At 34.5% G+C, this 13476-nt stretch overlaps 1 protein-coding gene and 1 long non-coding RNA gene across 2 annotated transcripts in view; one reads left to right on the top strand and one right to left on the bottom strand.

Annotated features, from left to right (window-relative positions):
- The window catches only part of Lrp1b (LDL receptor related protein 1B), a 1652823-nt gene that overhangs the window by 668735 nt on the left and 970612 nt on the right, over positions 1–13476 (bottom strand). Inside the window, exon 11 of the mRNA XM_090342868.1 lies at positions 11001–11237. Coding sequence (XP_090198994.1) covers positions 11001–11237 — 237 coding nt within the window. The remainder of the gene's footprint in view (positions 1–11000; positions 11238–13476) is intronic.
- The window catches only part of LOC150056422 (uncharacterized), a 131484-nt gene that overhangs the window by 84181 nt on the left and 33827 nt on the right, over positions 1–13476 (top strand). The gene's annotated exons all lie outside the window — the stretch shown is intronic.

Raw genomic sequence — 13476 nt, 5'->3', positions numbered from 1 at the left:
CTACTTTCTGTTTTTGTTGCAGGACTAATAGAATCCTCATTGTAGGTGGAAATTTATCATTGTTTTTGATCATTGATGACACATTTTTCATTTTATCACTTTGTCACTAATTTTATTAAGAAAATGTTTCAGTATTTTTATTCATGTAGAATATAGTAAGAAACTGACTTATCTTCTGATGGGAACATCAAACAAATTAAAATTTGGGGGAATATATATTTATACATAAATATCTGCTTTAGTTTTGGGCTGGAATTTATTAATAGAATGATCTTTAATAAGCAAATAGTTGAGTGTTTATTTATAAATAAGGACTGGAATTGGGGGTAGCTCTTCATTCCATTTTCTCTTTCATTACTTTCTGTAAAATAAGTTATTTCATAATAACATAATACCTGAAGTATATTATTCTCTTGGCAGAGTAAAAAATAAAATCTCTATGCTAATTTTTATGTATTGGTTGAAGTATTGCAGCAAAACTTTTTTAATGATAGCACCAATCTTCACTCATCAAAGATAGTGTTGTTTCATGTGCAAATTGTGATGTTTCAAACCATCACAACTGATTTACCTATATTCATAGAAGCAATCAACTATAATTTTGTTTTGCTTTTCTTTTATTTGTTTATCAGTATTGGAATTTGAACTGCAGGAATTCATGTGAGCCAGGCAGATACTCTGAGCCTTGCTCAGGATCTTTAATTGTTTTTAATTAATTGTTACAGTAAAATGATAGGGAAGAAACACCTTAAAAATCAACTTTGTTAATTACAATAAAATATATATGGAAACAATTTTAAAAAATCAACTCTGTCCATCAATCTCTAATTATACTAAAGAACGGTAAGTACTTAAAGTTCAGCTTCACTCAGAACATGAACAACAACAACAACAAAAAGAATGGGAAGAATGCCAGGCAAGATATCTCATGCCTGTAATCCTACCTACTCAGGAGCGTCAGATCTGAGGATCAAGGTTCAAAGCCAGCCCTGGCACAAAAGGAACTGAGTCTCTTCTCTCCAATTAACCTCTAGAAAACGGGAAATGGAGCTTGTCGCAAGGGTATGGCAGTAGCTTTGGGCTGAAGAGCTCAGGGACAGCTCAAAAACAACCAAAAAAAAAAAAAAACAAAACACTAAAGAATACTGAAATGCATATTGAAATGCATAAAAAGAAAAATAAGCCCAATTATCGAAAAGAATATAACTTTTCTTGAGTTCAAAGTGAGCTGAGATCCCAAAATAACATAATGGATTAGGATAAAAATGGTGACAGGCCTCTTCCAGACTCAAGACATGCTCCTGTGACTGAACATGGATGAAGAGGCAACTACCATTACAAACTGATTTTTTTTTTTAATCTAGAATGGTAACAAATTCTTAAAAGTGAATGTAGTTTGATGTAAGAGTTTAGAGTCTCTGGGACTATGTGACATAGAGTTTTTCTTCCACTGAGTTCACAGAGAAATATTAAAAGTGGAACAGGAAACCTGTCAGAGACCCCTGAGCTGCTTGCAGTCTTGAAACTCCACTCAAGCCCCAGGCCTTCTCTTAGAAAAGAAAACTGCTAAACCCCTGGGGAAGGCCTAGGAGACGTTTTAGTCTCCAAAGCTAGACAAGGAACAGCTCTCAATGAGGGAGCCATAGAAACAAAATACAGCTGTCACTAGAAAAAGGAGCCAAAAGCCTTGTCTCCTAAGGGAGACATAAGTAAGCTGCATATGTAAGCTGGCCCTAGGGAATGCAGCAGCCATAACCTTGTGTCCCTGAGGGATGGGTAGGAAACTCCCCAGGTCCTGCCACAAGCTTATTTCCTCTACAAGTAGCACTATCCTATTGCTTACATAACATTCTGGCCTCTGGGCAGAAACAAAGGTATATCAACACAGAGCAAAGAATCCGGGGTGGGGAGGGGGGGAGAGCCTGCAATGTGAAAGGTGTTCACAAAACCTGCTTGAACCCAAATTCCGGGAAAAGCAGATGTTTTCCCTCAGACTGGTGTAGGGGGATGAGGGTGGCCAAGTGTGTGTGAGGTATGAGGGCAAAGAGTAAAGCACTATGCTATGTCCTGCCCAATCATTCTCACAGATAGTATGACAGAATTTTCCTGCCATGGAAAGAGAAAGATCTTTAAAAACCTGAACCACAAAACCAGTCTGAGACTGGAACAGGTGAAGTGAATTCTTTACTCACTATACAATTTGCCCAGTTAGTAACGGACATCAAGGATCCATTACTGACCAAGTATTCACAAAGAGATACTTTGGTGGGGCAGCTACACAAGGATGAAATCCAAGCAAGCAATGTGCAAGTGTATGTCATATCTAACACTAAGCATGAGGTAGCACCCATCCAACACTAGAGGAATGTGAAAACCTTGGCCAGCCTTGGTAACTGCAAAAGGATTCAAACCCAAGTCTCAATTACTTTATTAACCAGAAATTTCACATTGATATCCTGACATAAATATTAATTTTCTGTTTATCTTTGTTTTATACCTGTCTCTAAAGTAAATAACAGAAATCAGAAGGTGATTTTTCACCTCAAATTTGAGTAAAGATGATTTTTATCATATCTCTATGAAGAACTTTGTTCTGTATTCTCTGTGGTTGGTGCTTCCAAATGCAGGAAACTATCAACTTATATATCATGAACCTGGCTCTAATTTGAATAAAGTAAAGCAAGTCCTGAAAATGAGATTGTGTGGGTTGATTTACATTCCCAGAGTTTACTGGAACAAAAGTATATAAACTATTTTTAAACCAATATAGACTACCTAGAAGAGAATTCTAGTACACTGGTATTTTCAGCATACTGCAATATTTTTGATCAGTTGAATACATGACCCAAACAAAAGAGGATAAATTTTCAGATATACAAACTCAAAAGCAAAAACAGTTTCAAGCAATTTGGACAAGAGAAATAAAATTTGATGCGACCAATAGAAAATCTCCAAAATATTTGTAAGAACACAGATCAATAAACACATATTACCCATGAAAAATTGCTTTTATTTTATTTTTCATCATATATACTGCACATTCACAGAATCAGATCTAGCAAGAAAGTCAATTTAAAGAAATACCAGGGTTGGGGACGGAAATTTGGCTTAGTGGTAGAGTGATTGCCTATCATGCAAAGACCCAAGTTAAATTCCTTGGTACCACATACATTAAAAAAAAAAAAAAAAAGCTGGAAGTGGTGCTGTGGCTGAAGTGGTAGAGCTTCATCCTTGTGAAAGCCCAAAGACAGTGATTAGGCTCTGAGTTCCAGGCCCAAGATTGGCAAAAATAAATAAATAAACAAATAAAGATATACCATGGTTATGAAGTTCTGATTTTTTTCTATTCTTTTTTCTTTTTTCTTGGCAGTTCTGTGGCTTGAACTCGGTGTTGGGAAACTGTCCTTAAGCTTTCAGATTCTCAAGAATTGAGAAGACTCACATATTTCTTAACAGCTTTAATTTGGAAATGTCGCATGACTGACAAATTTATTCATTACCTTGTATAATGTTTGGTCAGAGTCTTTAGTTCTCAGTTTCAAAGTTCTTTTGTGTGTGTGTGTGTTTGTGTGTGTGTGTGTGTGTGTGTGTGTGTGTGTGTTTGAACGTGGGGATAAATGTAGAAAAATAGAAGAAAAATGTACTTGAAACCTAGTAAAGGTTGTCCTTACATGGCATTATATGTAGTTAAAGTTCATAAGTACTTTCTAAAGTAATTTCTTAGCATTACCTGTTTATGAGGCTGTGGCAGTTAGTGGAGAGATAGACAACAGCGAAGTTTACTGAAATTCAAGGATAAGCAGTGATTTCTAGTTGTGGAAAATTATAATTTTACTCTAATGGCAGTGTCATTTAGGTACAAATGTGTGCATATGCTAGGGCTTCTGAATCTAGAGTCATGGAACTATCTGAAAAATTTATCTGAAAATAATAGCAGTAATAATAGTAAATGGTGTATGTGTGGTGTGTGTGTGTGTGTGTGTGTGTGTGTGTGTGTGTGTGTGTTCATGTGAGTTTTTGGTTAATAGAATAATGATTCACAAGAAAATGACAGGTTAGAATAACATCATATAATTTAAAAAAGAGTTCAAATGATCATATAATTTAACACAAAATTAGGGAAGTAGCTAGATTTTAAAATATACAGAGAGAATGTGAATGTGATAGGAAAGAACTGGGATTAAGAGAATTTCACCCTTCATATTCTGCACTATCAGCCATCTAAATATGACATTACCCTTTTAGACTCTGTCAATAAATAGCTTGAGTCTTTTCACTTAGAGAATATGAAAATCAGGGAGAGACTTCTCTATGCATGACTGTTTACCTTGAAATATAAAAGACAGCTCACCCTGTGTCTTGTCCAAAGTTATTCATTACTTTATAACTTCTCTTCTCCTATATGTATCTTACCTAAAGGAAGACACTGATGTATGGGAAAATGTTTACTTTTTCCCTTAAGCAGAACCCACCATAAGCAATGCCTGATTTGAGTACAGTGCAATGAAGACACAGGATTTCCTTAGTCTAGTGTGATTACTGTCACAAATTGACAAGTTAGGTGCCTGGAATTCATCCTATTTTACTACACTCAAGATTTGGACTGAGTCCTCTAATAGGATTTAAATGAGGAATCCACAATCTAGTTTTTCTGAATTCTACGCAGGTACCAGCACTCTTGAGCTCATACGCCTTTCCTTTCTTCATTTCCATTTCTTGCATCTTTAGTGGTAATTTCCTCTTTCTCATTTGTTTGTCTTTCTTCACTCTTGTAAATTTCCATGAGTTTACCTTATGGCCTTCCCCCAAAAGGTAGCTGATCTCCCAATCTCAAGACACTTAATCACATCCGCAAGTCCCTTTACCAAATGAAGAAACGTTCACAAGTTTGGGGGATCAGAATTTATGGAGAGTGTAATTAGACATCCTCCATGGGATATGGAATTTAGGTGATCTAGATTTGCATTAAAGCATGGCAGAGGAAGTTCTGGATTTCTCATCTTTCTCATATACTGAAAGCAAAGAAACTAACTATTTCAGATTGTGAGGGTTTTTTTGTTTGTTTTTTGATTTTTGTTTTTTGAGATTTTTGTCATGTGGCTTGAACACTGGGCCTGGTGGTCCTAGGCATTATCTCAAGGCTACCACTCTACCCTTTGAGTCACAGTGCCACTTCAGGTTTTCTTGTGGTTAACTGGAGATAAGAATCTCAAGGTCTTTAGTGCCAAGCTGGCTTTGAACCATGATCCTCAGATCTCAGCCTCCTGAGTAGCTAGGATTACAGGCATGTGCCACTGTGCTCGGCAAGATTGTGTTTCTAAGGATGTTAAAAAAATATCTAATCTTGGAAGAAAGAAAAGACAACATTGGTCTTTGTATGAACTAAAGACCAGTTTTATTTTCCTTTCAAAAGATAAAGTCCTTTTAGAGCCATGATCAGGCATGCTTACTATCAGAAAAAAAAAGGTACTTTACTAACCTCCCTATTTCTTTCTCATTATATGGTATACCGATAGTACAGATGTCAGGTTTGTGTTGCCCTTTGGGAAATGGAGATTGGGATCATGAAAAGTGTATTGAGACTCCAGCTATTGCTGTTGATCTTAGTAGTAAATCAAGTTTTGTCTCAAATAATTCATTCCTCCCACCAACATCATGAAAAGTGTAACAGAATAACAGTTTTGTTGGCAAACATAATAAAATCTTGGTAATTTCACAATTCTTTTCATGCTATATTGCATAATAGACATATGACTCTGACAAAGTTATTTATCTTCCTAAGTCTTAATCTCTGTGCTGTAACATAGGGCAGATAATAAATCTGACTTATGGGAGTTGTTGAGTGATTAAATGGCATAATACTCTTACAGCAGATAATCCCATTGACTACAAAGTACTCATTGAAAGTTTGTAATCACAGCTGTCATTGATATTAGCATCACAAAATCACCACAAAATAAGATGGCAGCATCTAAAAGTTATATATCACATTTAAAGGACAAAGGGGCATTTCCAAAGTTTCTGTTATTAGAAAAGTTAACTTTTGTATTCTTAAATATTTTAATTTGCAATTATAAAAATCAGAGTTTAGAAAAATTGTACTTGTACAGCTCTTATGTTCACACGTGAAGCATAACTTGAAGAATTCTATTCTTTTTGAAAAATATTTTTTTTCAGGGTTATGTACAGAGTGGTTACCATTACATTCATAAGTAGTGAATACATTATTTCATTTTTTTTCCCAGTCCTGGGCTTGAGCTCAGGGCCTGAGCACGGTCCTTGGACTTTCTCAAGGCTAGCGCTCTACCACTTGAGCCTCAGCACCACTTCCTGCTTTTTTTTCTATATGTGGTACTGAGGCATCGAACCCGGGTTTTCATGCATGCTAGGCAAGCACTTTAACCACTAGGCAAAACTCCCAGCCCCCATTATTTCATTTTTAAAAACTACTTTATTTTCTTTTTTAAATAGAATTTTATCTTGGGGGTAACATATAGAGAGGTTACAAAATTTAGTTTCATTCATCAGGTAGTGGGTATATTACTTCTTAAACACTGATACAATTTCCCATGTTTTTCTCCCTCTTTCCATCCCCACACTCCCTTCCAATCATTTTGATCCCTCTTCCCTCACTATTTCAAATTAGCAAATAAACCTATATATGATACAATAGATACCAAAATCCGATACAGTAACAAATGAGATAAACCATGGGAGGTTCAGAGGGGGAGGAGGAAGGGAAGAAAGAAAAGAGAAAAGAAATAACTTCATATAATACCTTAAAAACCACAAAGATAAACCTCTTGTTTCCATATCTTGGAGTTCACTTCATTCAGTATCATCCTATGCATTCATATGCACATAGCTTTCGAGCTGTTCTGATCCATGGCTATGAAAATCCTGGACATGTACTAATTATTACAAATGAGTGAAACCATGGAGCTGATGTCTCTTTGAGTCTGACTTACTTCACTTAATATGATTTTTTCCCAAGTCTTTCCATTTCCCTATGAATGGGGCAATGTCATTGTTTCTGATGACAGTATAGAATTGCATTATGTATAAATACCACATTTTCATGATTTATTCATCTACTGAGGAGTATCTAGGTTGCTTATATGTGTTAGCTATGATAAATAATGGTGCACTGAACATGGTTGTGCTAGTAACTACAGTTTGTCCTTGTTTATGAATATTTGGGTAAATTCCCCAGATTGAGATTACTGGGTCATAGAAGAGTTCTATGTTTAGTCTTCTTAGGAATTACCATACTGCTCTCCAGAGTGGTTGAATAAGTTTATACTCCCACCAACAGTGTAGTAATAATCCCTTCTGGGCACATCTCTACTAGCATCTGTTGTTATCAGATTTGTTAACATTGGACATTCTAACTGGTGTGAGCTGGAATATCAAAGTTGTTTTGATTTGCATTTCTTTTATGGCCAGAGACATGGAACATTTCTTCATGTGTCTAGTGACCATTCTTATTTCCTCTTCAGAGAAGTCTTTCTTTCAGTCTTTAGCCTACCTTTTAATGAGATGGTTGTTTCTTTGAGGATTTGTTTTTGAGATATTTAATTTTTGAGCTATTGATATATTTTAGATATCTGGCTCTTTTCTATTGTATGGCTAATGAAGATCTTCTCCCAATCTGTGGACTTGCTATTTAGATGAATATTCTATTTGGAAGGTTCTTGTGGAATCAATGACTTCACAACAAAAAAGGAGGCAAATATTGTATTCTGTTCAACCCATGTTATATTTGTGTATTTAATTGAAAAGTGTTGTGAAAAAAATCTACATGCTATATGACTTGAATTACTGGATCAATATTGTGATTGATTGTAATGATCACTTTTTCCAATATGGCTTCTAGCACTGTTGCTTGAATTTTCATACAAAAATGCCTTTTTTTTCATTGTTTTAATAATATAAAGATCATATATTTTGTTTTTTTTTGGTTGGTTCTGAGATTTAAACTGAGCTCTTCTTACTTGCTAGACAAGAATTCTACTAATGAACCACACCTCCAATTATTTACAGTACTTGGTGCTTTTGTGACAGGGTTTCACTTCTTACTCTGAGGCATATGTACACTGTGATGCTCCTGTTTCTCACATCTTGTCATAGCAAGTTTGGCAGACAAATGCCACTATACCAAACTTTATCAGTTAAGGTGGAATCTATGAGAATTTTGTGTCCACGTTCTCCTGGAATCACTATCATTCATCTGCTTTGCACAATCATCTACCACAATAATCACCCACTGGTTGGATAAAACTCCCCTTAATCTCAGGCTCTCAAGTAGCTAGGATTGTGGGTATGAACTACTGGCAAACAGCAAAACACCATTTTTAACATGACTTCTGTCTGGATACAGGTATGCAGACATAATTTCTTCAAATAAAAATATATATGAAGTGAAGCAAGTCAAGACTCAAAGAAACAAATGCTGTATGGTTTCTCTCATTGGTTGTAACTAGAATATGTCTAGGATATTCTTAGCAGAGCTAAGAATAGCTCAATAGTTATGTGTGTATGATCATATAAAATGATGCTTACTGAAATGATTTCCAAGATATGGAAATGAGAGCTATATTTAGTGAACTGTTGGCATTTCTTTCTTTTTTTCCTTCCTTCCTTCTTTTCTTTCTTTCCTTCTTTCTTTCTTTCTTTTTTGATTTATTCCCTGTTGTTAATTTTAAAACAAATATACCATTTGTTTATATGATTTAGGAAAGGGAAAGGGAAAGACAGAAATGGTAGGACAAAGGGTCAATCAATTCTACAGTAATATTCCTTAGAAATATGTTGAAAATGAACTGTACAATTTGAGGAAAGGGGAAATGGGAGAAAATGAGGGAGAGTGTAACAATTTTTCTGATAGAAATATACTCATGGCCTTACTTATATAACTATAACACCTTTGTACATCACCTTTATGCTAAAATTAAAAATAAAAATAAAAGCAAATAATTCTCTAATGGAGTACATGAAACATTAAATTGAACAGTAAATTTTTTCTTACTGTTAAAGTTATTGACAACAAAGCAAGAGTCTTGAACAAGAATCCCAAAGATATAAAACTTACTTTATATAGACCTTATTTTATTCTTCTAAAGCAATGACTACACTTCAGATGAACAGGTAATTGAAGTTCTCTGAGAATTGAAACTGGTTTTAAATGTTGAACTTACAATCCTGTTGATTTAGCACATCAAACAAGATTAAAAAATGATTGCTAAAATAAGCATTGTATTCAGTCACTATTGGATTGATATTGCTATTGTATGACTTCATTCACATTATACTGTAGATCAAAATATTTTCTTCTTTCTTAACTCTTTCAGAATTTTATGCAGCCATTTCCCTTCTTATTCATGGCCCTCAATTACTACATTATTTTATTTTGTAGAGAACCATTTTTTTGTTTAAAAAAGATCATAAACACTTGTTGATAAAGAAGTGAAAACACACAGAATATTTATTCTATCCTGATTTCAAAAGTCATGAGATGTCATTTAACAATGTAATCCTTCATTTCCTCATAGAATGTGGCTATTGTAACATACAGGATAGTTCTGAGTGGAAAGTAAAAAAGAACAAAAAGAAACAGACAGCTGTCTCTGGTATAAGAACATTAGATATTAATTACATTTCTGTGTGAAAATGTGCAAAATTTCCCCTAACATTCATGCTGGTTAAGGCAGCTCTGTACAGCTATACCTGGAAATTGCATAACTGTTAGCACTGATCTTTGTGACTGAAGTGGAGACCGAAGACGTACACTGACAAAAATACTGTCATTAAAGGCATGATTTCTAGTTGAAACTTTCAGTCACAGCAAAGACAGGATCTTTTTTTAAAAAAAGAAAACCAAGAACTTTGTACAATAGCCTTCCTTGAAAAAGTGTCTGGATTAAAATAAGAATAATCCAAATGCTCAAGAATGTGCAAGACCATTATCTGGCAATTTGCTATTATGTCTCAGAGGATTATAGCCAGAGATACTGTCACAGACAATTTGAAGGAAAACTCTTAGCTTTAATTAGACATTCCTTGAAAATGTTAGACCATGGTAGATTTGTATTGCCTTAATCAGTTAGCTACATTCTCCAACCCCCTAAAGAAAAGACAAAAACTGGAGAAGTTTTTATTTCAAGGCTTCATTTGCGACTCATGGAGAGTATACATTTTTATCTTAAAGGTTTGATTTAAAGCATAAATGAGCATAAGCTATAAATATAACCACATAGATAAAATCTATGGTGAGCTATATACTCTATAGACATGTTTTATTACATATATTAATATGAATCTATGACATACAAATACTCAGCTTAATTTTAATTGTTTTCTAAAATCTATATGCAAGTGATTGTATATAGAGATTCCCTTCTTGAATATTTGTTTGTTAAATGTGACATTTGAAATATGATGTAAAAATCAATGTTAATAAACTATTTAATAAAAATGTTTGTACTTCTTTACAAAGCCTGATGATACTGCCATTTATTAAAATCCATGCTAAGATATTGTAGCAATTAAATAAAAAGAAATAACTTATATATGTTTCAATGACAAGACTAGAAATCCTATTGCAATCATTTCAAAAACAGGAGGCAGTGATATTTTAATGCCCCTTCAGTGACACAACAAATATTCTAATGGGTATCAAGTCCTACAGGTCTGATAACCATTATAAATACATTGTTGTAATTAATATTTATCCAGAAGAGGTTGATTAGCTTACTTTAATTCATATACTATTTTAAATGCCTTGGCCAATTGTGAATTCAGTTTTACCATGAAACTTTTTAATATTTCAGTATGTAGAAAGAATGGAAAACGTTGTTACTGAGAAAACATAATCAGGAAACATTTCTGATTCAATGAGGAAAACTTGAGATCGACAATGCTAGTCTGACATCTGTTGCATTGATCAGTTTAAAGTCTTTTATCTCTGAGCAATTTGATGTTAATGTCACAGTGTCACTTACCATCTTTCAGAATGGTTTCACGCTCTGTGCCATCTATCTTCTGCCGGCCAATTAGGAAACTAGTGGTGTCAGCAAAGTAGATATAATTGGTTTCTGCATGAAAATCTAAAGCTCGAGGGTTTACCAGGTTTTCTATGGGGACCATGTATTCATCAGCAATCTTGGTATTCAAGTCCATTCCTCTAACAATTCCTGGGCGCCCTTTCCCATAAAAGAGGAACAGTTCATTCTTTGGTCCTACAGAATGAAGATTAAAAATATAAACATCTCATGTCATCTAATCTTCTTATATAGCATTTCATCATTTAATTAACTGACACAATTAAATTTGTTCAATTCAATACTGAACATTAAACTCTAAAATACCTCAGATGTGTCTTCATAAAAGAAGAGTGAGCTAGTTGCAATACTTTAATTAAAACAGAAATCACTTCAGTGGAAAAGCTATATTCAGTTAATTATTCTTTTGTCTGTAATTGTATAGTGAAAATGTGACAGATCATTGGATAACTTGTAACTTGTGAAATGGTATTTATTAACACATCTAGCACATTTAATTTTATAATTCATTATACTTTTTTCATATACTTTATTGTAATTAATAGAAGGGTTACATGATATTTGCCAGATAGAAGGTGCATTAATTCACATACATTGATACCCTTTCACATGTCTTGGTACCCATTACCCTCCCCTCACCTTACCCCCCCATCTTGGTTTTCTCCCCTTCCCTATCAAATTTCAAATAACCAAATATAAAAAAATTCAATATATCAGATAACAAAGTGAGATACTGTAACAATATGAGATAACCAAGGGACAGCAAAAGAGATGAGAGATAACATAGTACATTAAGGACAACAATCATTCATTGTATGGCTTTTGTGTCTATATCCTAGAGGTCCTTTCATTTAGCATCATACTATATGGCCTTGGCCAGGAGGGATCACTACTACACTGTTGGTGGGAGTGCAAACTCGTTCTACCACTATGGAAAGCAGTATGGCAGTGCCTCAAAAGGCTAAACATAGAGCTCTCCTATGACCCAGCAATTCCACCACTTGGCATTTACCCAGTCATCCAGAAACAAGGACATACTAAATCCACTAGCAAAACAATGTTCATTGCAGCACTATTTACCATAGCAAAGATATGGAACCAACCTAGATGTTCCTCAGTTGATGAGTGGATCGACAAGATGTGGTATTTGTACACAATGGAATTCTATGCTGCTGTCAGAAAGAATGACATTGCCCCATTTGTTAGGAAATGGAAAGACTTAGAAAACATCATATTAAGTGAAGTAAGCCAGACTCAAAGGAAATTAGGCTCAATGGTTTCCCTCACTTGTCATAATCAGTAGAAACCTTGTGCTCTCCTAGCAGAGATTTGCAATAGAGCAAAACCTTGATACAAAAGGCCATATAGTAGGACGCTAATTGAAAGGATCTTTAGGATATAGAAACATAAGCCATACAATGAATGGTTGTTGTTCTTAAGGTACTATGTTATCTCTCATCTCTTTTGCTGTCCCTTGGTTATCTCACATTGTTATAGTATCTCACTTTGTTACCTGATATATAGGATATATTTGTATTTGGTTATTTGAAATGGGATAGGGAAGGGGAGAAAACAAGATGAGGGGTGGGGGTGCGGGGGAGGGATATGGGGACCAAGACATGTGAAAAGGTATCAATGTATGTGAATTAATACACCTTCTATCTGCAAAATATCATGGAACCCTTCTATTAATTACAATAAAAAATATATGAAAAAAATTTAAAAGATCATTATTCACGCAAACCTAATGCCTCAAAATTAACTATATTGATAATTGATATTGTTTCCTTTTCTTTCTTCCTGTCTTCCTTCCTTCCTTTCTTTTCCTTTTTTTCTTTGGTCTTTTGTATTGTGACAGTTCTAGGGTCTGAACCTAAGTTTTCAGAGCCATCTTTTTTTTGTTCGTTTGTTTTGTTTTGTTTTCTCAAGGCCACTTCCTTGCCAGTAGAACCATAGCTCTACTTCTGGCTGTTTTGGTGTGTAATTGGAGATAAGCACCTTTCCAGATCTGGCTGGCTTTGAACTGCTAGCCTCAGATCTCAGCCGTTGGAGTCATGAGGATTACACCAATACCTGGCTCACATGCTTTCTTTTAATTTATTTTCTTTCAAAATTGGGAGGGAAACGTGATGAGTAGCAGGGGTGAGGGAGGGAAATGGGGACAAAAACATGAGAAAGGGTAGCAATTATTGTTAAGTAATTCACTATCTGGCGAATGTAATGTAACCCTTCTATTAATTAGAATAAAAATATACTAAAATAGTTAATACTGACCGCTACATAAATTTTGATTAAAACAAAATAAAAAAACAAAATTATTATCATAAAATATAAAATGGAATCTTTGTAATGTAAATATAGGAATGAAAAATGAGATATTCTGGTATTTCATATCCTGTTTTGGTTAAAATTACAG

Source organism: Megascapheus bottae, chromosome 12 (genome assembly GCF_031878675.1).
Source record: "Megascapheus bottae isolate mThoBot1 chromosome 12, mThoBot2.hap1, whole genome shotgun sequence".
Classification (NCBI taxonomy): Eukaryota; Metazoa; Chordata; class Mammalia; order Rodentia; family Geomyidae; genus Megascapheus; species Megascapheus bottae.
Note: the sequence above shows the minus strand (reverse complement) of the source record. Positions and strands in the feature narration are given on the sequence as shown.